Source organism: Thalassophryne amazonica, unplaced genomic scaffold (assembly GCF_902500255.1).
Source record: "Thalassophryne amazonica unplaced genomic scaffold, fThaAma1.1, whole genome shotgun sequence".
NCBI classification, from domain to species: domain Eukaryota; kingdom Metazoa; phylum Chordata; class Actinopteri; order Batrachoidiformes; family Batrachoididae; genus Thalassophryne; species Thalassophryne amazonica.
The window spans coordinates 446,959-471,384 of NW_022986237.1; the positions used below are offsets into that span (position 1 = coordinate 446,959).

At 44.6% G+C, this 24,426-nt stretch overlaps 1 protein-coding gene across 1 annotated transcript in view; it reads right to left on the reverse strand.

Moving 5' to 3' along the window:
* aco1 (aconitase 1, soluble) overlaps positions 1 to 24,426 on the reverse strand; it is a 38,287-nt gene that overhangs the window by 11,470 nt on the left and 2,391 nt on the right. The window contains exons 4-16 of the mRNA XM_034165246.1: positions 23,052 to 23,189; positions 22,850 to 22,919; positions 22,578 to 22,761; positions 22,293 to 22,432; positions 22,043 to 22,214; positions 21,861 to 21,961; positions 21,491 to 21,607; positions 20,983 to 21,142; positions 20,753 to 20,888; positions 20,447 to 20,531; positions 11,151 to 11,307; positions 5,002 to 5,126; positions 4,537 to 4,641 (exon numbers count right to left, since the gene is read on the reverse strand). Coding sequence (XP_034021137.1) covers positions 4,537 to 4,641; positions 5,002 to 5,126; positions 11,151 to 11,307; positions 20,447 to 20,531; positions 20,753 to 20,888; positions 20,983 to 21,142; positions 21,491 to 21,607; positions 21,861 to 21,961; positions 22,043 to 22,214; positions 22,293 to 22,432; positions 22,578 to 22,761; positions 22,850 to 22,919; positions 23,052 to 23,189 — 1,690 coding nt within the window. The remainder of the gene's footprint in view (positions 1 to 4,536; positions 4,642 to 5,001; positions 5,127 to 11,150; positions 11,308 to 20,446; positions 20,532 to 20,752; positions 20,889 to 20,982; positions 21,143 to 21,490; positions 21,608 to 21,860; positions 21,962 to 22,042; positions 22,215 to 22,292; positions 22,433 to 22,577; positions 22,762 to 22,849; positions 22,920 to 23,051; positions 23,190 to 24,426) is intronic.

The following is a 24,426-nucleotide window of genomic DNA, read 5'->3' on the forward strand; positions in this document are numbered from 1 at the left end:
ATGTTCACATTTAATGTCATTTCTGACATATATTAACACCTGTCCTGCCGACCCACAGGTCTGTCCCGTCCACCATGAATACATGAGAGGGAGTGGAGGACTGTAGCCACGTCTCAGAAATACAGAGAAAGTCCAGATTAGAGTCCAACAATAAACAGATTAACTGATCACTCTTTGCAACAATACTCCTGATGTTTAAATGTCCACCAAAAAGTCCCTTTGGTTTTAACTTCGGGTCCCAAAGGACCTTCGTGTGATTGACAGTTTGAAAAGTTTTGTACAGCCTCTGTTTCCTCACAGCGGTTTGCCGACACGCTGAAGCACTAGATGAGTTATTTATATCGTCCACGGGTTCGCTTAGATTCCCAACAAGTGGCTGCAGTGTGTTATCAAAATAATTACTCCCCGCGTTGATCAGGTTAGGACTGATAACAGTGGAGCCACACAAAAAGGAGTCCGATCGCTCACCTGCTCAGGGGAATGACTCAGGTGGAGCTCCGCGCTGGTGTCCTGCGCCTGCGGTGTGCCAACTCCAGGACCAGGATTTAGATGTACATCTCCAGAGAGCAGGAGCAACACAAGCAGGAAGCCAGGTAATGCGCGTGATGAAGCAGCTCGCCGCTGTCCGTCGGTAGTTTTACCCACTGCGGCCCGTCCGTGTTGTAGCACAGAAGAATAAATTGTGTAATATCCAAAAAGGTTGTGATGAAAGCTTTCAGAATGACCACTTGGCAAGCAAATACCGACGTTAACACCTGGTACACCAGCAGCAAACGGTCCCGCTGGCGTTCACGGCACAGGTGATTGACATCAATTGCTCCAGATAAGCAGATACGCACAGGTAGCACAACAATGAGCAATTTCAATTTCAATTTATTTTCATTTATATAGCACCAAATCACAACCAAGTTGCCTCAAGGCGCTTCAAAGCAACAGCATAACTGCAAAAACGACACGTTGATTTGTAGTGTTACGGCGGCCGTGGCGGTATCTGTAGTGTTACAGCGGCCGTGGCGGTATCTGTAGTGTTACGGCGGCCGTGGCGGTATTTGTAGTGTTACGGCGGACGTGGCGGTATTTGTAGTGTTACGGCGGTATTTGTAGTGTTACGGTGGTCGTGATGATATTTGTAGTTACGGTGGTCGCGATGATATTTGTAGTCACGGTGGTCGCGATGGTATTTGTAGTCACGGTGGTCGCGATGGTATTTGTAGTTACGGTGGTCGCGATGGTATTTGTAGTCACGGTGGTCGCGATGGTATTTGTAGTCACGGTGGTCGCGATGGTATTTGTAGTCACGGTGGTCGCGATGGTATTTGTAGTTACGGTGGTCGCAATGGTATCTGTAGTTACGGTGGTCGCGATGGTATTTGTAGTCATGGTGGTCGTGATGGTATTTGTAGTTACTGTGGTCGCGATGGTATTTGTAGTTACTGTGGTCGTGATGGTATTTGTAGTTATGGTGGTCGCGATGGTATCTGTAGTTACGGTGGTCGTGATGGTATCTGTAGTTACGGTGGTCGCGATGGTATCTGTAGTTACGGTGGTCGCGATGGTATTTGTAGTCACGGTGGTCGTGATGGTATTTGTAGTTATGGTGGTCGCGATGGTATCTGTAGTTACGGTGGTCGTGATGGTATTTGTAGTTACGGTGGTCGTGATGGTATTTGGTGTCATGGTGGTCGTGATGGTATCTGTAGTTACGGTGGTCGTGATGGTATCTGTAGTTACGGTGGTCGCGATGGTATCTGTAGTTATGGTGGTCGTGATGGTATTTGGTGTCATGGTGGTTGTGATGGTATTTGTAGTTACGGTGGTCGCGATGGTATCTGTAGTTACGGTGGTCGTGATGGTATTTGGTGTCATGGTGGTCGTGATGGTATTTGTAGTTACGGTGGTCGCGATGGTATCTGTAGTTACGGTGGTCGCGATGGTATCTGTAGTTACGGTGGTCGCGATGGTATTTGTAGTTACTGTGGTCGTGATGGTATTTGTAGTCATGGTGGTCGTGATGGTATTTGTAGTTATGGTGGTCGTGATGGTATCTGTAGTTACGGTGGTCGCGATGGTATCTGTAGTTATGGTGGTCGTGATGGTATTTGGTGTCATGGTGGTTGTGATGGTATTTGTAGTTACGGTGGTCGCGATGGTATCTGTAGTTATGGTGGTCGTGATGGTATTTGGTGTCATGGTGGTCGTGATGGTATTTGTAGTTACGGTGGTCGCGATGGTATCTGTAGTTACGGTGGTCGCGATGGTATCTGTAGTTACGGTGGTCGCGATGGTATTTGTAGTTACGGTGGTCGTGATGGTATTTGTAGTTACTGTGGTCGCGATGGTATTTGTAGTTACTGTGGTCGTGATGGTATTTGTAGTCATGGTGGTCGTGATGGTATTTGTAGTTATGGTGGTCGTGATGGTATCTGTAGTTACTGTGGTCGCGATGGTATCTGTAGTTACGGTGGTCGCGATGGTATTTGTAGTCACGGTGGTCGTGATGGTATTTGTAGTTACGGTGGTCGTGATGGTATTTGGTGTCATGGTGGTCGTGATGGTATCTGTAGTTACGGTGGTCGTGATGGTATCTGTAGTTACGGTGGTCGCGATGGTATCTGTAGTTATGGTGGTCGTGATGGTATTTGGTGTCATGGTGGTTGCGATGGTATTTGTAGTTACGGTGGTCGCGATGGTATCTGTAGTTATGGTGGTCGTGATGGTATTTGGTGTCACGGTGGTCGTGATGGTATTTGTAGTTACGGTGGTCGCGATGGTATCTGTAGTTACGGTGGTCGCGATGGTATCTGTAGTTACGGTGGTCGTGATGGTATTTGTAGTTACTGTGGTCGCGATGGTATTTGTAGTTACTGTGGTCGTGATGGTATTTGTAGTCATGGTGGTCGTGATGGTATTTGTAGTTATGGTGGTCGTGATGGTATCTGTAGTTACGGTGGTCGCGATGGTATCTGTAGTTACGGTGGTCGCGATGGTATTTGTAGTCACGGTGGTCGTGATGGTATTTGTAGTTACGGTGGTCGCGATGGTATCTGTAGTTATGGTGGTCGTGATGGTATCTGTAGTTACGGTGGTCGTGATGGTATCTGTAGTTATGGTGGTCGTGATGGTATTTGGTGTCATGGTGGTTGCGATGGTATTTGTAGTTACGGTGGTCGCGATGGTATCTGTAGTTATGGTGGTCGTGATGGTATTTGGTGTCATGGTGGTCGTGATGGTATTTGTAGTTACGGTGGTCGCGATGGTATCTGTAGTTACGGTGGTCGCGATGGTATCTGTAGTTACGGTGGTCGTGATGGTATTTGTAGTTACTGTGGTCGCGATGGTATTTGTAGTTACTGTGGTCGTGATGGTATTTGTAGTTACTGTGGTCGCGATGGTATTTGTAGTCATTGTGGTCGTGATGGTATTTGTAGTTATGGTGGTCGTGATGGTATCTGTAGTTACGGTGGTCGCGATGGTATTTGTAGTCACGGTGGTCGTGATGGTATTTGTAGTTACGGTGGTCGCGATGGTATCTGTAGTTATGGTGGTCGTGATGGTATTTGGTGTCATGGTGGTTGCGATGGTATTTGTAGTTACGGTGGTCGCGATGGTATCTGTAGTTATGGTGGTCGTGATGGTATTTGGTGTCATGGTGGTCGTGATGGTATTTGTAGTTACGGTGGTCGCGATGGTATCTGTAGTTACGGTGGTCGCGATGGTATCTGTAGTTACGGTGGTCGTGATGGTATTTGTAGTTACTGTGGTCGCGATGGTATTTGTAGTTACTGTGGTCGTGATGGTATTTGTAGTCATGGTGGTCGTGATGGTATTTGTAGTTATGGTGGTCGTGATGGTATCTGTAGTTACGGTGGTCGCGATGGTATCTGTAGTTACGGTGGTCGCGATGGTATTTGTAGTCACGGTGGTCGTGATGGTATTTGTAGTTACGGTGGTCGCGATGGTATCTGTAGTTATGGTGGTCGTGATGGTATCTGTAGTTACGGTGGTCGTGATGGTATCTGTAGTTATGGTGGTCGTGATGGTATTTGGTGTCATGGTGGTTGCGATGGTATTTGTAGTTACGGTGGTCGCGATGGTATCTGTAGTTATGGTGGTCGTGATGGTATTTGGTGTCATGGTGGTCGTGATGGTATTTGTAGTTACGGTGGTCGCGATGGTATCTGTAGTTACGGTGGTCGCGATGGTATCTGTAGTTACGGTGGTCGTGATGGTATTTGTAGTTACTGTGGTCGCGATGGTATTTGTAGTTACTGTGGTCGTGATGGTATTTGTAGTTACTGTGGTCGCGATGGTATTTGTAGTCATTGTGGTCGTGATGGTATTTGTAGTTATGGTGGTCGTGATGGTATCTGTAGTTACGGTGGTCGCGATGGTATTTGTAGTCACGGTGGTCGTGATGGTATTTGTAGTTACGGTGGTCGCGATGGTATCTGTAGTTATGGTGGTCGTGATGGTATTTGGTGTCATGGTGGTTGTGATGGTATTTGTATCTGTCAAGAGCTGCAGGTGTCACTTTACCAAGCCATCAAAGAAAGGTGGTGACTTGATGTAAGTTGACTCAGGGTCCCAGCTGTAGAGTGTATCCGAAGGAGCAACCAGAGCATTCCATCTGGTGTTCACATTCTAAACAAACACAAGACATCATTAACGTGCGTCTGACAGGAAGAACACTCGCACAAAACAACAGCTTCACTAAACACCACCAATGTGCCCTGACAAAACCTGGGGACCACACCCACGTTATTTTACACACCAGGCACTGGCGAGGTGTGGCCATTTTTGAAACGCTTTAAACTGACAGCGGTAAGAAGGAGCCATTGCTAGAAAGATTCCACTTCATCAAATCTTTCTTTCTGCAAACTCCCCATGAGTATAACCAGCAGAACACGTCCTAAACAGACGACATGTGTGACAACAAAACGAGAGTTTCTTCATATGCATGAAGTGCTGCTGCTGCTGCCCTCAGACAGTGTATTCTGCTACCTCAATCTTCTCGTAGACTTCTTTGAACAGTGACGGAATAACGAAGGTCCTCTCCACAGCCTGGATCTCCTCCCGTGTGGGCCAGATGTCCCTCAGGAAAACTTCTTTTCCTTCAGTGCTGACAGCTGGACACAAGAGATTCAATGTCAGGTCACACATAAGAGCAAAAAGCAAAGACCTGAGCAGGACTCTTTTTTTTTTTTTTTTTTTCAAAGTGACAAAGTTTTTTAATTCGGCACACAAAATATTCAAATAGAAAAAAAATGAACAATTCCACAAACAAACACAGACAAAACTAGTGAGTCCGAAAGGGTGTGGGCTGAAGCAAAGCTTATTAGCGCCCACCCCTGCTAGTACAAGTCCAACAATTCTAATCAGTCATATTTACATAAATATAAATTCACTACATGTCGACACACAGACATACACATCAATATACTATTCACTTATAATTATATTTATATAGTACCAGATCATAAGAAAGTCGAATCAAGGCACTTTACGCCAGTAAGGACTAACCTTACCAACCCCCAGAGCAAGCACTAGGCAACTGTGGTGAGGAAAAACTCCTTATAAGGAAGAAACCTCAAGCAGACCAGGCTCTTGGGGGTGACCCTCTGCTTGGGCTGTGCCACATATACCTATATACATACGTATATACTTTACAAACATAAATATATACATAGATATACACAGTCACATATACATATACACCTACCCATATCTATATATCTACATACGCATATACATACCCACACATTCAAATATACAATAAGTCCCACTTATAAATTGAACATTCCATATAAATCAAATTATATTTGCTTCTTTATGATACTTAGACATGATGTTGATGAGTCAATCTTACTGGCAAGATTTTTACCCACATTAACGAAGTATTCATTAAAGTGTTCAGCAATAGACTCGTCGTTATCAATCGTGATGTAGTTGTTACTCTGAAAAAATGAAGGATAATCTCTAGTTACTCTATTCTTTTTTACTATTTCATTTAATATGTTCCATGTGTTTTTGATGTTATTTCTATTTTTGACAAGTAACTCATTATAATATGTTTTTTTACTGAGTCTCATGATATTGATTAACTTATTCTTATATGTTTTATACTTACTTTCAGCTTCCTTAGTTCGTAGTTTTATGAATTGTTTATATAGTACGTTTTTCTTTTTACATGCCCTCTGAAGTCCCTTAGTTATCCGTGGTTTGTTGCTATATTGATTTCTATATATTTTGTCAACAAATGGACAGTGTTTATTATACAAACTGGAAAAAATGGAAATGAAAGCATCATATGACCTGTCAACATCATCAACAAAAACATCTGACCAATTCTGACTTGATAAATCCTCCCTTAAATTATCAATTGTTTCAGGTGTTACTTTTCTACTCATGAATTTGATATTGCTTCAATACATACAACAACCCTCCAATGCAAAGACTGAGAAAACTGGCAAGTGATCACTGATATCACTGACTCAGGTCACTGGTCTCACAGAATTGGAACAGAAATTTTATCTCGGGTTAAATTTAAGTTTTTCTCTTTTCTTCATTCAAAGAATATTCATGTACTGAGAGGTCCATGTCTTTCCTAAAGTGGGCACTCTGGTTCCATCCCTAGGTTGGTGGTTGTACAGGCAGTTTCAGGAACAACTTTGACCTCTGGTCTTTTGGCCATCGTATGGCTGAATTCAGTGGGTTATTTCAGGGATAAGACAAGAACAAGAACGCTTTGAGGGTCCCTTCTGGAGATGTGGGATGCCATAAATTCATTAAAGAGTATCTGGGGGTTGGCATCTCCTGGTACCAGGCTAGTTAGCAAACCAGCCTGATGTAACTTTGATATGGTCCAGGCTTAGGACTGTCAATTCATGCCACTTTGTGGAAGGTGGTGAGAGATTTTTTCACCTTACAAATTCCAGCTTAAAGATGGTCCGGGGGAAGTCCAGTGCTTTTATAAAGATGTCTGGCAGATGTACTACAGAGAAGACTGAGATCATGGTCATTCTCAAAGGGCTTTACAGCAGTGCCTCACATTCACCCATTCACATACACACACCGATGTCAGGATGCTACCATGCAAGGTGCCCACTAAACACAGGGAGAAACCTGGGGATTAAGGACCTTGCCCAAGGGTCCTTAATGATTTTCTGGACAAATGGGGGTTTAAACCAGTGGTCCTCTGGTCTCAAGCCCACTGCTTATCCACTAGACCATCACCTCCCCATCAACTAAGGCTGAATCTCAATCCTACCCCTTACCCCTTCCCCTTCGTTTTGCATGGGCACAAGAGACAGAGGGGTGTCCCATTTCTCTTTTTGGAGCGAGGCGGAGGGCTTCAAACCTCTTCGTTTGGAGTGAATCTGGATGCACACTCCGTTTGGAGGGGTAGGAGGAGCTTACCGCTGTCTCCGAAAAAACAAACATGGCGCAGAAAGAACTTGCCAAAAAACTTTACAGACAGTTGTCTATGACAGTAACGTGTCTGCTGCTGGATGCATGTTGTGTATATTGTCGTTCTGAAGAATATCGTAACTTCGCTCATGTGCTGAGGCGTTATAATGCACATACACACAAACGCTACGATAAGACACTTTTATATCTCACAACGGAGAAAATCATGATAAAGGATAAGCAGGTTAATTTGTATGGTCATAAATCTTTGGATAATAGCGCCCCCTGCTGTTGGATTTCAAGGTCTGTAAGACGTGTGTGTATTTAGCAAACAAACAGGAGCCCTGAACACACTCGACTCCTAATAAACTTTCAGGCAGAAAATGAGAAGTTTCATCAATGGGAATAAGTTGTAAAATATATACAGATGCACATGTACATGTGTAATACATAACCTGACGTCCTGACAGACTGATATTATCTGTCAAGGACATTTCTAAAGGAAATAGAGCTGGATGCAAAAAATGGGAGAATTTGAAAAAGAAATATCAGGTTCACAGAACTAGATGCAGCCCAAAACATATACACAACAAAAATATAAACACAACACTTTTGGTTTTGCTCCCATTTTGTATGAGATGAACTCAAAGATCTAAAACTTTTTCCACATACACAATATCACCATTTCCCTCAAATATTGTTCACAAACCAGTCTAAATCTGTGATAGTGAGCACTTCTCCTTTGCTGAGATAATCCATCCCACCTCACAGGTGTGCCATATCAAGATGCTGATTAGACACCATGATTAGTGCACAGGTGTGCCTTAGACTGCCCACAATAAAAGGCCACTCTGAAAGGTGCAGTTTTGTTTTATTGGGGGGGGGGATACCAGTCAGTATCTGGTGTGACCACCATTTGCCTCATGCAGTGCAACACATCTCCTTCGCATCATTCGTGAAGAGAACACCTCTCCAACGTGCCAAACGCCAGCGAATGTGAGCATTTGCCCACTCAAGTCGGTTACGAAGACTAACTGGAGTCAGGTCGAGACCCCGATGAGGACGACGAGCATGCAGATGAGCTTCCCTGAGATGGTTTCTGAGAGTTTGCGCAGAAATTCTTTGGTTATGCAAACCGATTGTTTCAGCAGCTGTCCGAGTGGCTGGTCTCAGACGATCTTGGAGGTGAACATGCTGGATGTGGAGGTCCTGGGCTGGTGTGGTTACACGTGGTCTGCGGTTGTGAGGCTGGTTGGATGTACTGCCAAATTCTCTGAAACGCCTTTGGAGACGGCTTATGGTAGAGAAATGAACATTCAATACACGAGCAACAGCTCTGGTTGACATTCCTGCTGTCAGCATGCCAATTGCACGCTCCCTCAAATCTTGCGACATCTGTGGCATTGTGCTGTGTAATAAAACTGCACCTTTCAGAGTGGCCTTTTATTGTGGGCAGTCTAAGGCACACCTGTGCACTAATCATGGTGTCTAATCAGCATCTTGATATGGCACACCTGTGAGGTGGGATGGATTATCTCAGCAAAGGAGAAGTGCTCACTATCACAGATTTAGACTGGTTTGTGAACAATATTTGAGGGAAATGGTGATATTGTGTATGTGGAAAAAGTTTTAGATCTTTGAGTTCATCTCATACAAAATGGGAGCAAAACCAAAAATGTTGCGTTTATATTTTTCTTGAGTGTACATACAGGTGCTGGACATATAATTAGAATATCATGAAAAAGTGGATTTATTTCAGTCATTCCATTCAAAAAGTGAAACATGTATAATGTATACATTCATTGCACACAGACTGATATATTTCAAGTGTTTATTTATTTTAAATAAACTGTTTTCCTGTTTTATCATTAGTATTTTATATGATTGTGTCTTTTTATTCTTTTTATTATTTTACTTCTTTTACTTATTTATGTTTTAAATTTTTTTGTGTGTGTGTGTTTTAATCTTATTTCATTTTATTCTGCTTTTAAATGATGTTTGTGAAGCGCCCTGAGGCGATTAGTCGTGATTTGGCGCTATATAAATTAATAAATCATTATTATAAATTATTTTAATTACTAATTAATTAATTACTAACCAATCAATTAATGATTAATCAAACAATATTAATTACTATTATTGATTATTTTTATTAGTAGTATTAACATTAATCAATTACTAATTAATTAATACTATTATTATTATTATGAATTACAAATTAATTAAATTAACATGACATGATTGCGATGCATCGAAGAAATCTGCGACTTCTATTTCTTTGCATTTACACAGAAAGGCGAGAAAATAAAAAGAGTAAACAGGCTACTGCAACAAGTTGCATTTCGGTTGCCATGGTAACAATCAGTGACGGCAGTTTGATATGGGCAGTTTTTTTCTCCTAAGGCGGAGGGGTGTCTGAATTCACTAGAGGCATACCCCTTCAGCTCACCCCTTGTTTTAAAGGGGTAGGCGTAGGGGAAGGGGTACAAAAGAGAATTGAGATTGGGGGTAAGACTTTCTATCACCGCTGTAATTTCCAGGGATTCATCCCGTCCTGTCTATGGCTGATGCAGAGACACTGGTCCATGCCTTTGTCTCTTCTAGACTGGATTATTGTAATGTCCTGTTCTCTGTCTTACAGCAGTCCAGCATCAGAGGTTTCCAATTGGTTTAAAATTCTGCTGAGTTCTGAGTTCTGACTAGGAGCAGAAAGTCTGACCACATAACCCGATTTTAGCCTCTCATCCCTGTGAGGTCAGATTTTAAATCCTTCATGGACTAGCCCCTCCCTCTCTGGCTGACATGGTTAAACCTTACGTACCGGCCCATGCTCTGTGTTCTCAGGATGCAGGATTACTGTGTGTGTTAAAAAGAAGTCAGCAGGTCACAGAGCGTTCTGTTCCTGTGCTCCTGTCCTGTCTGTCTGCTGAGGTTAAACAGTCTCTGGAGACATTTGAGTCCCGATTAAAGACTCACCTGTTCTCCCGTTTGCATGACTAACATATTAGTGTTGTACTGAGCTCCATCTTAATGTTGTTACTAATAATGGAGCAGGACTCGGTCTCCTCATATCTAAATTCTGGCTCTGTTGGTGAAGCTTGGTGCCGGTGTCAACATCAGCATCCTGGCTGTGATCCTGTTGTTTTACCGCTGAGACAGAGTTCTGAGACCTGGTGGTTCCGACTGATTGATTCTGCTCTCTCTCTCTCTCTGGTGGAGGATCGGCTGTCGGACTCTTTCGTGGATGGATGCGATGGATACAAGGACCCTTCCACTGGGCCTCTGAGGATGCAGCTTGACTGAAAATGGAGGAGGAAGATCTCCACTACTTGAAAGGTTTTCTGGACAACTGCTGTTGGACGACACCATCATCAACTCTTCCTGCTTTGAATGTCTGATGATTGTCTGCTTGTATTGTGTTTATTTGATTTCTGTTACCATTAGTTTGGTCTAAGCTGTGGGTCGCCCCTCTGACTCTGGTCTGCTGAAGCTTTCTGACTCTCCTGGGATATATCCTGAAACACGCTACTGACATGGTTCTATTTAACTTATGATTTGACTGAACAGGGCCAGCAGGAACCAGGCCTGGGTCTTCCCATTCCAGCTGTGTATCTGTGGACATTGTGACGAAAGACACACTTTCTTCCACTCAGCACAGTTTGGATCATGGATAAACGTGCCATGTGTCCGCTTCATTTTCTGTTTAATTCCTCTTGTGATAAAAAAACAAAATCCATCCTCACCGATGGGCTCGGTCTGGAAGTCGATCCTCACTGTTCCTGCGATTGCGTAGGCAATGACCAGCGGCGGAGAAGCCAGGTAGTTGGCTCTGGTGTTCGGGTGGACTCTGCCTTCAAAGTTCCTGTTCCCAGACAGGACGCCTGCTGCAACCAGGTCTCCCTGAAACAAGCCCAGAGAAAGACTTCAGAGCACTGACTGGTTATCTGGCCCATAGAACCAGCAGACGAGGTGCACGTCTCGACAGTCCGATCCCGAAAAAACATCAACCCACCTAAATGGGATGTGTACATTGTACAGTAACCCCTTCACAAATAGAGACTCAATGACTCCAGATCCACAAAAACCACCGTACTTACCGGAGGACAAGCTGCCACTGTTTTGAACCAGTTTGAGAGCTCCTGCGATTTATAGATTTTTTTTTAAACCTTCTTCACTATGCATTCTTTTAAACAGGTGCGACTTATACACTGGTGCAATTTACACTCTACTGCAGCTCACAGTGTAACGCGACTCACAGACTAATGCGACTCAGTGTAACAGGACTCGCAGACTAATGCGACTCAGTTCTACGCAACTCACAGACTAATGCGACTCACAGACTAATGCAACTCAGTGTAACGCGACTCACAGACTAATGCGACTCAGTGTAACGCGACTCTCAGACTAATGCAACTCACAGACTAATGAGACTCACAGACTAATGCGACTCAGTCTAACGCGACTCAGACTAATGCGACTCACAGTCTTACACAACTCACAGACTAATGCGACTCAGTCTAACACGACTCACAGACTAATGCAACTCAGTCTAACGCAACTCAAGGACTAATGCAACTCATAGACTAATGAGACTCACAGACTAATGCAACTCAGTCTAACGCGACTCAAGGACTAATGCGACTCAGTCTAACGCGACTCAGACTAATGTGACTCAGTCTAACGTGACTCAGACTAATGCGACTCACAGTCTAATGCGACTCAGACTAATGCGACTCAGACTAATGCTACTCAGTCTAATGCGTCTCAGTCTAATGCGACTCACAGACTAATGCGACTTGCAGACTAATGTGACTCACAGTCTAATGCGAGTCAGTCTAACGCGACTCACAGACTAATGTGACTCAGTCTAACGCATCTCACAGACTAATGCGACTCAGTCTAACGCGACTCAGATTAATGCAACTCACAGACTAATGCAACTCAGTCTAACGCGACTCAGTCTAACGCGACTCAGTCTAATGCGACTCACAGACTAATGCGACTCAGTCTAACGCGACTCAGTCTAACGTGACTCAGTCTAACGTGACTCACAGTCTAATGCGACTCAGACTAATGCGACTCAGTCTCATGCGACTCAGTCTCATGCGACTCACAGACTAATGCGACTCACAGTCTAACATGACTCACATGTGACTCACAGACTAATGCGACTCACAGTCTCATGCGACTCACAGTCTAACATGACTCACAGTCTAACACGACTCACAGTCTCATGCGACTCACAGTCTAATGCGACTCAGTCTCATGCGACTCACAGACTAATGCGACTCAGTCTCATGCGACTCAGACTAATGCGACTCACAGTCTCATGCGACTCACAGTCTAATGCGACTCACAGTCTAATGCGACTCAGTCTCATGCAACTCACAGACTAATGCGACTCAGTCTCATGCGACTCACAGTCTCATGCGACTCAGTCTCATGCAACTCACAGACTAATGCGATTCAGTCTCATGCGATTCACAGACTAATGCGACTCAGTGTAATCTGACTCATAGTGTAAAGTGACTCACAGACTAATGCGACTCACAGACTAATGCAACTCACAGACTAATGCGACTCACTGTAATCTGACTCACGGTCTAATGTGACTCACAGACTAATGCGACTCACAGTATAATCTGACTCAGTCTCATGTGACTCACAGACTAATGCGACTCAGTCTAATCTGACACACAGACTAATGCGACTCAGTCTAATGCGAGTCACAGACTAATGCAACTCAGTCTAATGCGACTCACAGTCTAATCTGACTCACAGTCTAATGCAGCTCTCAGACTAATGCGACTCACAGACATATCCGACTCAGTCTAATGTGACTCTCACTCTAATGCAACTCACAGACCAACACGACTCACAGACTAATGCAACTCAGACTAATTGCAACTCAGTCAAAAGTGACTCAGTCTAATCTGACTCACAGTCTACTGCAACTCACAGACCAACACGACTCACAGACTAATGCGACTCAGACTACTGCGATTCAGTCTAATGTGACTCACAGACTACTGCGACTCACAGACTACTGCGACTCGCAGAGTAATGCGACTCAGACTACAGCGACTCAGTCTAATGTGACTCACAGACTACTGCGACTCGCAGACTAATGCAACTCAGTCTAATGTGACTCAGACTATTGCGATTCGCAGACTAATGCAGCTCAGTCTAATATGACTCACAGACAAATGTGACTCACAGACTAATGCGATTTACAGACTAATGCAACTCAGTCTAAAGCGACTCAAAGACAAATGTGACTCACAGACTAATGCAACTCAGTCTGTGACTCACAAATGTGACTCAGACTAAGGTGATTCACAGACTAAATGAGACTCAGTCTAATCTGACTCACAGACTAATGTGACTCACAGACTACTGCAATTCACAGTCTAATGCGACTCACAGGCAAATGTGACTCACAGTCTAATGTGACTCACAGACTAATGCAACTCAGTCTAATGTGACTCACAGACTAATGCAACTCAGTCTAATGCGACTCACAGGCAAATGCGACTCACAGTCTCATGCGACTCACAGTCTAATGCGACTCACAGGCAAATGTGACTCACAGTCTAATGTGACTCACAGACTAATGCGATTCAGACTAATGCGATTCACAGACAAATGTGACTCAGTCTAATGTGACTCACAGTCTAATGTGATTCACAGACTAATGCAGCTCAGTACAATGCGACTCACAGACAAATGTGACACACAGTCTAATGTGACTCACAGACTAATGCGATTCACAGACTAAATGAGACTCACGGTCTAATCTGACTCACAGACTAATGGGACTCAGGGACTAAATGCGACTCACAGACTAATCTGACTCACAGTCTAATGCAGCTCTCAGACTAATGCGACTCACAGACATATCCGACTCAGTCTAATGTGACTCTCACTCTAATGCAACTCACAGACCAACACGACTCACAGACTAATGCAACTCAGACTAATTGCAACTCAGTCAAAAGTGACTCAGTCTAATCTGACTCACAGTCTACTGCAACTCACAGACCAACACGACTCACAGACTAATGCGACTCAGACTACTGCGATTCAGTCTAATGTGACTCACAGACTACTGCGACTCACAGACTACTGCGACTCGCAGAGTAATGCGACTCAGACTACAGCGACTCAGTCTAATGTGACTCACAGACTACTGCGACTCGCAGACTAATGCAACTCAGTCTAATGTGACTCAGACTATTGCGATTCGCAGACTAATGCAGCTCAGTCTAATATGACTCACAGACAAATGTGACTCACAGACTAATGCGATTTACAGACTAATGCAACTCAGTCTAAAGCGACTCAAAGACAAATGTGACTCACAGACTAATGCAACTCAGTCTGTGACTCACAAATGTGACTCAGACTAAGGTGATTCACAGACTACTGCAATTCACAGTCTAATGCGACTCACAGGCAAATGTGACTCACAGTCTAATGTGACTCACAGACTAATGCAACTCAGTCTAATGTGACTCACAGACTAATGCAACTCAGTCTAATGCGACTCACAGGCAAATGCGACTCACAGTCTCATGCGACTCACAGTCTAATGCGACTCACAGGCAAATGTGACTCACAGTCTAATGTGACTCACAGACTAATGCGATTCAGACTAATGCGATTCACAGACAAATGTGACTCAGTCTAATGTGACTCACAGTCTAATGTGATTCACAGACTAATGCAGCTCAGTACAATGCGACTCACAGACAAATGTGACACACAGTCTAATGTGACTCACAGACTAATGCGATTCACAGACTAAATGAGACTCACGGTCTAATCTGACTCACAGACTAATGGGACTCAGGGACTAAATGCGACTCACAGACTAATCTGACTCACAGTCTAATGCAGCTCTCAGACTAATGCGACTCACAGACATATCCGACTCAGTCTAATGTGACTCTCACTCTAATGCAACTCACAGACCAACACGACTCACAGACTAATGCAACTCAGACTAATTGCAACTCAGTCAAAAGTGACTCAGTCTAATCTGACTCACAGTCTACTGCAACTCACAGACCAACACGACTCACAGACTAATGCGACTCAGACTACTGCGATTCAGTCTAATGTGACTCACAGACTACTGCGACTCACAGACTACTGCGACTCGCAGAGTAATGCGACTCAGACTACAGCGACTCAGTCTAATGTGACTCACAGACTACTGCGACTCGCAGACTAATGCAACTCAGTCTAATGTGACTCAGACTATTGCGATTCGCAGACTAATGCAGCTCAGTCTAATATGACTCACAGACAAATGTGACTCACAGACTAATGCGATTTACAGACTAATGCAACTCAGTCTAAAGCGACTCAAAGACAAATGTGACTCACAGACTAATGCAACTCAGTCTGTGACTCACAAATGTGACTCAGACTAAGGTGATTCACAGACTAAATGAGACTCAGTCTAATCTGACTCACAGACTAATGTGACTCACAGACTACTGCAATTCACAGTCTAATGCGACTCACAGGCAAATGTGACTCACAGTCTAATGTGACTCACAGACTAATGCAACTCAGTCTAATGTGACTCACAGACTAATGCAACTCAGTCTAATGCGACTCACAGGCAAATGCGACTCACAGTCTCATGCGACTCACAGTCTAATGCGACTCACAGGCAAATGTGACTCACAGTCTAATGTGACTCACAGACTAATGCGATTCAGACTAATGCGATTCACAGACAAATGTGACTCAGTCTAATGTGACTCACAGTCTAATGTGATTCACAGACTAATGCAGCTCAGTACAATGCGACTCACAGACAAATGTGACACACAGTCTAATGTGACTCACAGACTAATGCGATTCACAGACTAAATGAGACTCACGGTCTAATCTGACTCACAGACTAATGGGACTCAGGGACTAAATGCGACTCACAGACCAATGCGACTCAGACTACTGCGACTCAGTCTAATGTGACTCACAGACTAATGCGATTCACAGACTAAATGAGACTCACGGTCTAATCTGACTCACAGATTAATGCGACTCACAGTCTAATCTGACTCATAGACTAATGGGACTCAGACTAAATGCGACTCACAGACCAATGCGACTCACATACTCATGCGACTCACAGACTAATGCGACTCAGACTACCGCGACTCAGTCTAATGTGACTCACAGACTACTGCGACTTGCAGACTAATGCAACTCAGTCTAATGTGACTCGCAGACTAATGCAGCTCAGTCTAATATGACTCACAGACAAATGTGACTCACAGACTAATGCGATTCACAGACTAATGCGACTCAGACTAATGCGACTCAGTCTAATCTGACTCACAGTCTAATGCAGCTCTCAGACTAATGCGACTCACAGACATATCCGACTCAGTCTAATGTGACTCTCACTCTAATGCAACTCACAGACCAACACGACTCACAGACTAATGCAACTCAGACTAATGCAACTCAGTCAAAAGTGACTCAGTCTAATCTGACTCACAGTCTACTGCAACTCACAGACCAACACGACTCACAGACTAATGCGACTCAGACTACTGCGATTCAGTCTAATGTGACTCACAGACTACTGCGACTCACAGACTACTGCGACTCGCAGAGTAATGCGACTCAGACTACAGCGACTCAGTCTAATGTGACTCACAGACTACTGCGACTCGCAGACTAATGCAACTCAGTCTAATGTGACTCAGACTATTGCGATTCGCAGACTAATGCAGCTCAGTCTAATATGACTCACAGACAAATGTGACTCACAGACTAATGCGATTTACAGACTAATGCAACTCAGTCTAAAGCGACTCAAAGACAAATGTGACTCACAGACTAATGCAACTCAGTCTGTGACTCACAAATGTGACTCAGACTAAGGTGATTCACAGACTAAATGAGACTCAGTCTAATCTGACTCACAGACTAATGTGACTCACAGACTACTGCAATTCACAGTCTAATGCGACTCACAGGCAAATGTGACTCACAGTCTAATGTGACTCACAGACTAATGCAACTCAGTCTAATGTGACTCACAGACTAATGCAACTCAGTCTAATGCGACTCACAGGCAAATGCGACTCACAGTCTCATGCGACTCACAGTCTAATGCGACTCACAGGCAAATGTGACTCACAGTCTAATGTGACTCACAGACTAATGCGATTCAGACTAATGCGATTCACAGACAAATGTGACTCAGTCTAATGTGACTCACAGTCTAATGTGATTCACAGACTAATGCAGCTCAGTACAATGCGACTCACAGACAAATGTGACACACAGTCTAATGTGACTCACAGACTAATGCGATTCACAGACTAAATGAGACTCACGGTCTAATCTGACTCACAGACTAATGGGACTCAGGGACTAAATGCGACTCACAGACCAATGCGACTCAGACTACTGCGACTCAGTCTAATGTGACTCACAGACTAATGCGATTCACAGACTAAATGAGACTCACGGTCTAATCTGACTCACAGATTAATGCGACTCACAGTCTAATCTGACTCATAGACTAATGGGACTCACAGACTAAATGCGACTCACAGACCAATGCGACTCACATACTCATGCGACTCACAGACTAATGCGACTCAGACTACCGCGACTCAGTCTAATGTGACTCACAGACTACTGCGACTCGCAGACTAATGCAACTCAGTCTAATGTGACTCGCAGACTAATGCAGCTCAGTCTAATATGACTCACAGACAAATGTGACTCACAGACTAATGCGATTCACAGACTAATGCAACTCAGTCTAAAGCGACTCACAAATGTGACTCAGTCTAATGTGACTCACAAACTAATGCAACTCAGTCTAATGTGACTCACAAATGTGACTCAGACTAAGGTGATTCACAGACTAAATGAGACTCAGTCTAATCTGACTCACAGACTAATGTGACTCACAGACTACTACGATTCACAGACTAATGCAACTCAGTCTAATGAGACTCACAGACAAACGTGACACAGTCTAATGTGACTCACAACTAATGCAACTCAGTCTAATGTGACTCAGACAAATGTGACTCACAGTCTAATGTGACTCACAGACTAAGGCGATTCACAGACTAAATGAGACTCACAGTCTAATCTGACTCTCAGACTAATGTGACTCACAGACGACTGCGACTCACAGACTAATGCAACTCAGTCTAATGAGACTCACAGTCTAATGTGACTCACAGACTAATGCGATTCACAGACTAATGCTACTCAGTCTAAAGCAACTCACAGACAAATGTGACTCAGTCTAATGTGACTCACAGACTAATGCGATTCACAGACTAAATGAGACTCACGGTCTAATCTGACTCACAGACTAATGCGACTCAGTCTAATCTGACTCATAGACTAATGGGACTCATAGACTAAATGCGACTCACAGACCAATGCGACTCACATACTCATGCGACTCACAGACTAATGCGACTCAGACTACCGCGACTCAGTCTAATGTGACTCACAGACTACTGCGACTCACAGACTAATGCAACTCAGTCTAATGTGACTCAGACTACTGCGACTCGCAGACTAATGCAGCTCAGTCTAATATGACTCACAGACAAATGTGACTCACAGACTAATTCGATTCACAGACTAATGCAACTCAGTCTAAAGCGACTCACAAATGTGACTCACAGACTAATGCAACTCAGTCTAATGTGACTCACAAATGTGACTCAGACTAAGGCGATTCACAGACTAAATGAGACTCAGTCTAATCTGACTCACAGACTAATGTGACTCACAGACTACTACGATTCACAGACTAATGCGACTCACAGGCAAATGTGACTCAGACTAATGCGATTCACAGACTAAATGAGACTCATGGTCTAATCTGACTCACAGACTAATGCGACTCACAGTCTAATCTGACTCATAGACTAATGGGACTCATAGACTAAATGCGACTCACATACTCATGCAACTCACAGACTAATGCGACTCAGACTACCGCGACTCAGTCTAATGTGACTCACAGACTACTGCGACTCGCAGACTAATGCAACTCAGTCTAATGTGACTCACAGACTACTGCGACTCGCAGACTAATGCAGCTCAGTCTAATATGACTCACAGACAAATGTGACTCACAGACTAATGCAACTCAGTCTAAAGCGACTCACAAATGTGACTCACAGTCTAATGTGACTCACAGACTAATGCAACTCAGTCTAATGTGACTCACAAATGTGACTCAGACTAAGGCGATTCACAGACTAAATGAGACTCAGTCTAATCTGACTCACAGACTAATGTGACTCACAGACTACTACGATTCACAGACTAATGCAACTCAGTCTAATGCGACTCACAGGCAAATGTGACTCACAGTCTAATGTGACTCACAGACTAATGCAACTAAGTCTAATGCGACTCACAGGCAAATGTGACTCACAGTCTAATGCGATTCACAGACTAATGCAACTCAGTCTAATGCGACTCACAGGCAAATGCAACTCAGTCTAATGAGACTCACATTCTAATGTGACTCACAGACTAATGCAATTCACAGACTAATGCAACTCAGTCTAATGCGACTCACAGGCAAATGTGACTCACAGACTACTGCGACTTGCAGACTAATGCAGCTCCGTCTAATGTGACTCACAAACAAATGTAACTCACAGTCTATTGTGACTCACAGACTAATGCGATTCACAGACTAAATGAGACTCACGGTCTAATCTGACTCACAGACTAATGCGATTCACAGACTAAATGAGACTCACAGTCTAATCTGACTCACAGACTAATGGGACTCATAGACTAAATGCGACTCACAGACCAATGCGACTCACATACTCGTGCGACTCATAGACTAAATGCAAACCCATACAGCAGTGCAACTTTTGTTTTTCCTTTTCACGTTGCATTTTTTGACAGGTGGGACTTATATTCGGGTACGACTTATAGTCCAGAAAATATGGTGCCGCTGTGGGAATAAAGTGTGGCTGATCATCAGGTGAGTGAAGCCTGCAGTTACCTGGGTTATGGCCTGGACCACGGGTTCAGGAAGGGGTCCACTGTTTCCTATACAGGTCATGCAACCATAGCCAACAACCTCAAAGCTGACAGGAAAGACAAAGTTATCATCATACGACAATGACCTTAACACACACACACACCCGCCTGCAGGTGGTTTTTGTGAGGTGTTTAAATACTGCAAAGTGTCAGGACAAATAAACATGTGCTGATCTCAAACCCTCCGCTGAAGGTTCAGATGGCAGTGAGAGCTTTGAGGGCGGGGGAACCGGCCACAAATGGAGCTGTCAACTTTGGTGTTGCTTACCCGAGCTGCGACAGGTCATCCATCACGCCGCTCTCTTTCAAGTAGTAGGTGACTACACCGCTGCCCGGCGACAAACTGGTCTTTATGTACGGCTTCACATTCAGGCCGAGCTTTACCGCCTTTTTCGCCAGGAGTCCTGTGAGAGGATGCGGTCTGTTCGTTAACTGCGTGTGAGCTCACACTGCCACTCCTCACCCGCCATAAGGAGGAGCTCTAATGTGGTTTCTCACCGGCTCCGAGCATGACAGAGGGATTGCTGGTGTTGGTGCAGCTGGTGATGGCAGCGATAACCACAGAGCCGTGGCTCAAGCTATACTCTGTTCCGCTGAACTGGAAGGGGACGGCGGCGGCGTGGCGTTCAGGAGCCACCTGGAAACCCTTAAAGCCTTGCTGAAACATCACGCACGCAGAAGACAGTTCACCAAAGATCACGGAGCGTTTCCCGTTGCTGCCTTCATTATCAATTAATCAATCAATCCACATTTATTGATATTGCCCTTAACAGCAGCCAGACGGTGTCTAAAATGCTTCACAGTAAAATCAAGAAACAAAAATTCACTAAAATAAAACAAACGTACAACAGAATTAAAAAGAAAATGCACCAGAGAACCACCTGGTGTTAAAAGGCAGTATAAATAAATAAGTCTTGAGCTTTGATTTAAAAGGTGCTGGGTGAGAAATCAGGAGGTAACTTCTTCCACAGTTCCTTAGAAACTACCAAGTCCAGCTCAGACCTACCTTTGCTCCCAAGCACATCTCAAAGTCCTTTTTCATGTCCGAGACCGGAATTCTGTCTTGGGGTCTTTTGGGCCCACTGCAGCACGGAACCACTGTGCTCAGATCAAGTTCAACAACCTGAGAGGAAATAAAGATGCCCAACTGGACGCTCAGTTCCTGACAAACTCCCACAGTCCCCCATCATCACAATGAACTAACCCACGAACTGACCCTCAACTTCCTGCACGTCTTTCACAGTAAAAGCCTGCTCATGTGAAGGCAGCAGGAGCGCTTTATTTTTGAAACAGGCCCACAGCATAGACGGTCAGACTATCGAGACCCGTTTTAAAATGCTGCACATCCAAAACCCTTTGAAACTGTTCAGACGGACCTGGGTGAAGTCCGGGTCCTGAGAGGAGTCGGTGTAGTCTCGGTACATGGCCACTGCCTTCAGGTACTTTCTAATGTAGGCCAACTTTTCTGCTTCTCGACCTAAAATAAATAAAGAAATGTCAGTGATATCAAAATGAGGTCCACGAAAAGGAAGTACAAAACTGGCATGAAGCCGCGCACCGGTCTGCTCCAGGTACTGGACGCTGACATCATCCACAGGGAAGAATGCCGCTGTGGCGCCGTATTCTGGACACATGTTGGCAATGGTGGCTCGGTCAGCAATGGACAGCTGAGCCATACCTGGCCCAAAGAACTCCACAAACTTCCCCACAACGCCCACCTGACGCAGGTGCTGAAGCCCAGGCACAGGTCAGAGGTCAGACAGGCTCAGGTCTGATGGACAATATTCACAGACTTGTTCCAGCATTACCTTGGTGACAGTGAGGACGATGTCTGTGGAGGTGATCAGTGTGTCCGGGGTCCCGTGGACTTTGTATCCCACCACCTCGGGCAGCACCATGCTGATTGGCTGACCCAGCATCACTGCTTCCGCCTCGATGCCGCCCACACCTGAAGGTCCCACAGGGTTTGTACATCTCTGTGACTGTTCACAACACCTGCTCCTAATCCATCATCAACACAGCACCCGCTAACCACCCAGCAGGTGGCAGACAGGCCTTTCAATGTGGCAAGTTAAAGAGCTAGCATGGCTCACCCCATCCCAGAACGCCAAGTCCATCGATCATGGTGGTGTGGGAGTCCGTGCCGACCAGGCTGTCAGGGTAATAGAACCCTTTGTCGTTAAAGACCACCCGGGCGAGATACTCCAAGTTGACCTGATGGACTATCCCTGATCCAGGGGGAATGATTCTCATGTTCCTGAAGGCCTTGGAGCCCCACTGGAAGCCAGAAGCACAGATATGTCCACACACAGAAGAGCTCAAGGAACCAGTGCAGAGCAAGCAGCACGCCGGACATCGGTAATACCTTTAAGAACTGGAAGCGCTCTCTGTTACGTTCAAATTCCAGGTCCTGGTTTTTCTGAAGACTGTCAGACCTTAGACAGACAAACAGACAGACTGATCAATGATAAAAAAATAACAACGGGCTTCAAAGAATCCTGCTCAGCCCCTCAACACCGTGAGAAGACCTCAGTCCTGTCAGGATCTGCGGAGGAAGTTGGTCTTACTTTCTGTTGAAGTCCACCTGGATGGAATGGTCAATGACGAGGTCGGCAGGACAAACAGGGTTGATCTTCTCTGGGTCGCCGCCGAGCTTCATCACAGCATCACGCATGGCAGCAAAGTCCACCACAGCCGGCACGCCACTGCATGTAGAGTTCAGAGAGCCAGGTCACAGCATGCACAGCAGCATGCCTTGCCACAACCACTACTAATCATCATGCAAACTCAAGTTTAAAGCATGTTCACTCTGCTGTGTAATAAATGTGCAATAACCAGGCAAGGCACTAATGACCCAATGGACATAGTAACTGCATAATAACCAGGCGCCACGCTAAAGACCCGAAAGACGTAATAACTGTCCAATAACCAGGCATTTTGCGTGAAGTACTGAAGAATGTAATAACTGCCTAATAACCAGGCAATGCATGTGAAGGCCTGTAGGACTTAGTAACTGCGTAATAACCAGGCAACACATGTGAAAGCCCGAAGGATGTAGTAACTGCGTCCAGTCCCAGCAGAAGACTGCCCCTCCCTGAGCCTGGTTCTGCTGGAGATTTCTTCCTGTTAAAAGGGAGTTTTTCCTTCCCACTGTCGCCAAGTGCTTGCTCACAGGGGGTCGTTTTGACCGTTGGGGTTTTTACGTAATTATTGTATGGCCTTGCCTTACAATATAAAGCGCCTTGGGGCAACTGTCTGTTGTGATTTGGCGCTATATAAATAAAATTGATGATGATTGATGAATTGATGAACTGCGTAATAACCAGGCAACACGCTAAAGATCCGAAGGACATAATAACTGCGTAACAACCAGGTGACACGAGTGACGTCCCCAAGAATGTAATAACTGTGTAATAACCAGGCGACATGTGTGAAGTCCCTAAAGGATGTAATAACTGTGTAATAACCAGGTGACAGGTGCGAAGTCCCGAAGGACATAATAACTGTGTAATAACCAGGTGACACGTGTGAAGTCCCAAAGGATGTAATAACTGTGTAATAACCAGCAGACACGCATGAATTCCCTAAGGATGTAATAACTGCCTAATAACCAGGTGACACACATGAATTCCAGAAGGATGTAATAACTGCATAATAACCAGGAGATGCGCATGAATTCCCAAAGGACGTAATAACCAGGCGACGTGTGAATTCCTGAAAGCCGTAATAACTGTGTAATCACCAGGTGACGTGTGAAGTCCTGAAGCATGTAATAACTGTGTAATAACCGGGTAATAACCCGGTGACACGCCAAAGTCCAGAAAGGACATAAAACAGTGCAATAACCAGGTGACATGTGTGAAGTCCTGAAGGACGTAATAACTGCGTAACAACCAGGTGACATGTGTGAAGTCCCCAAGGAGTTAATAACTGCGCAATAAC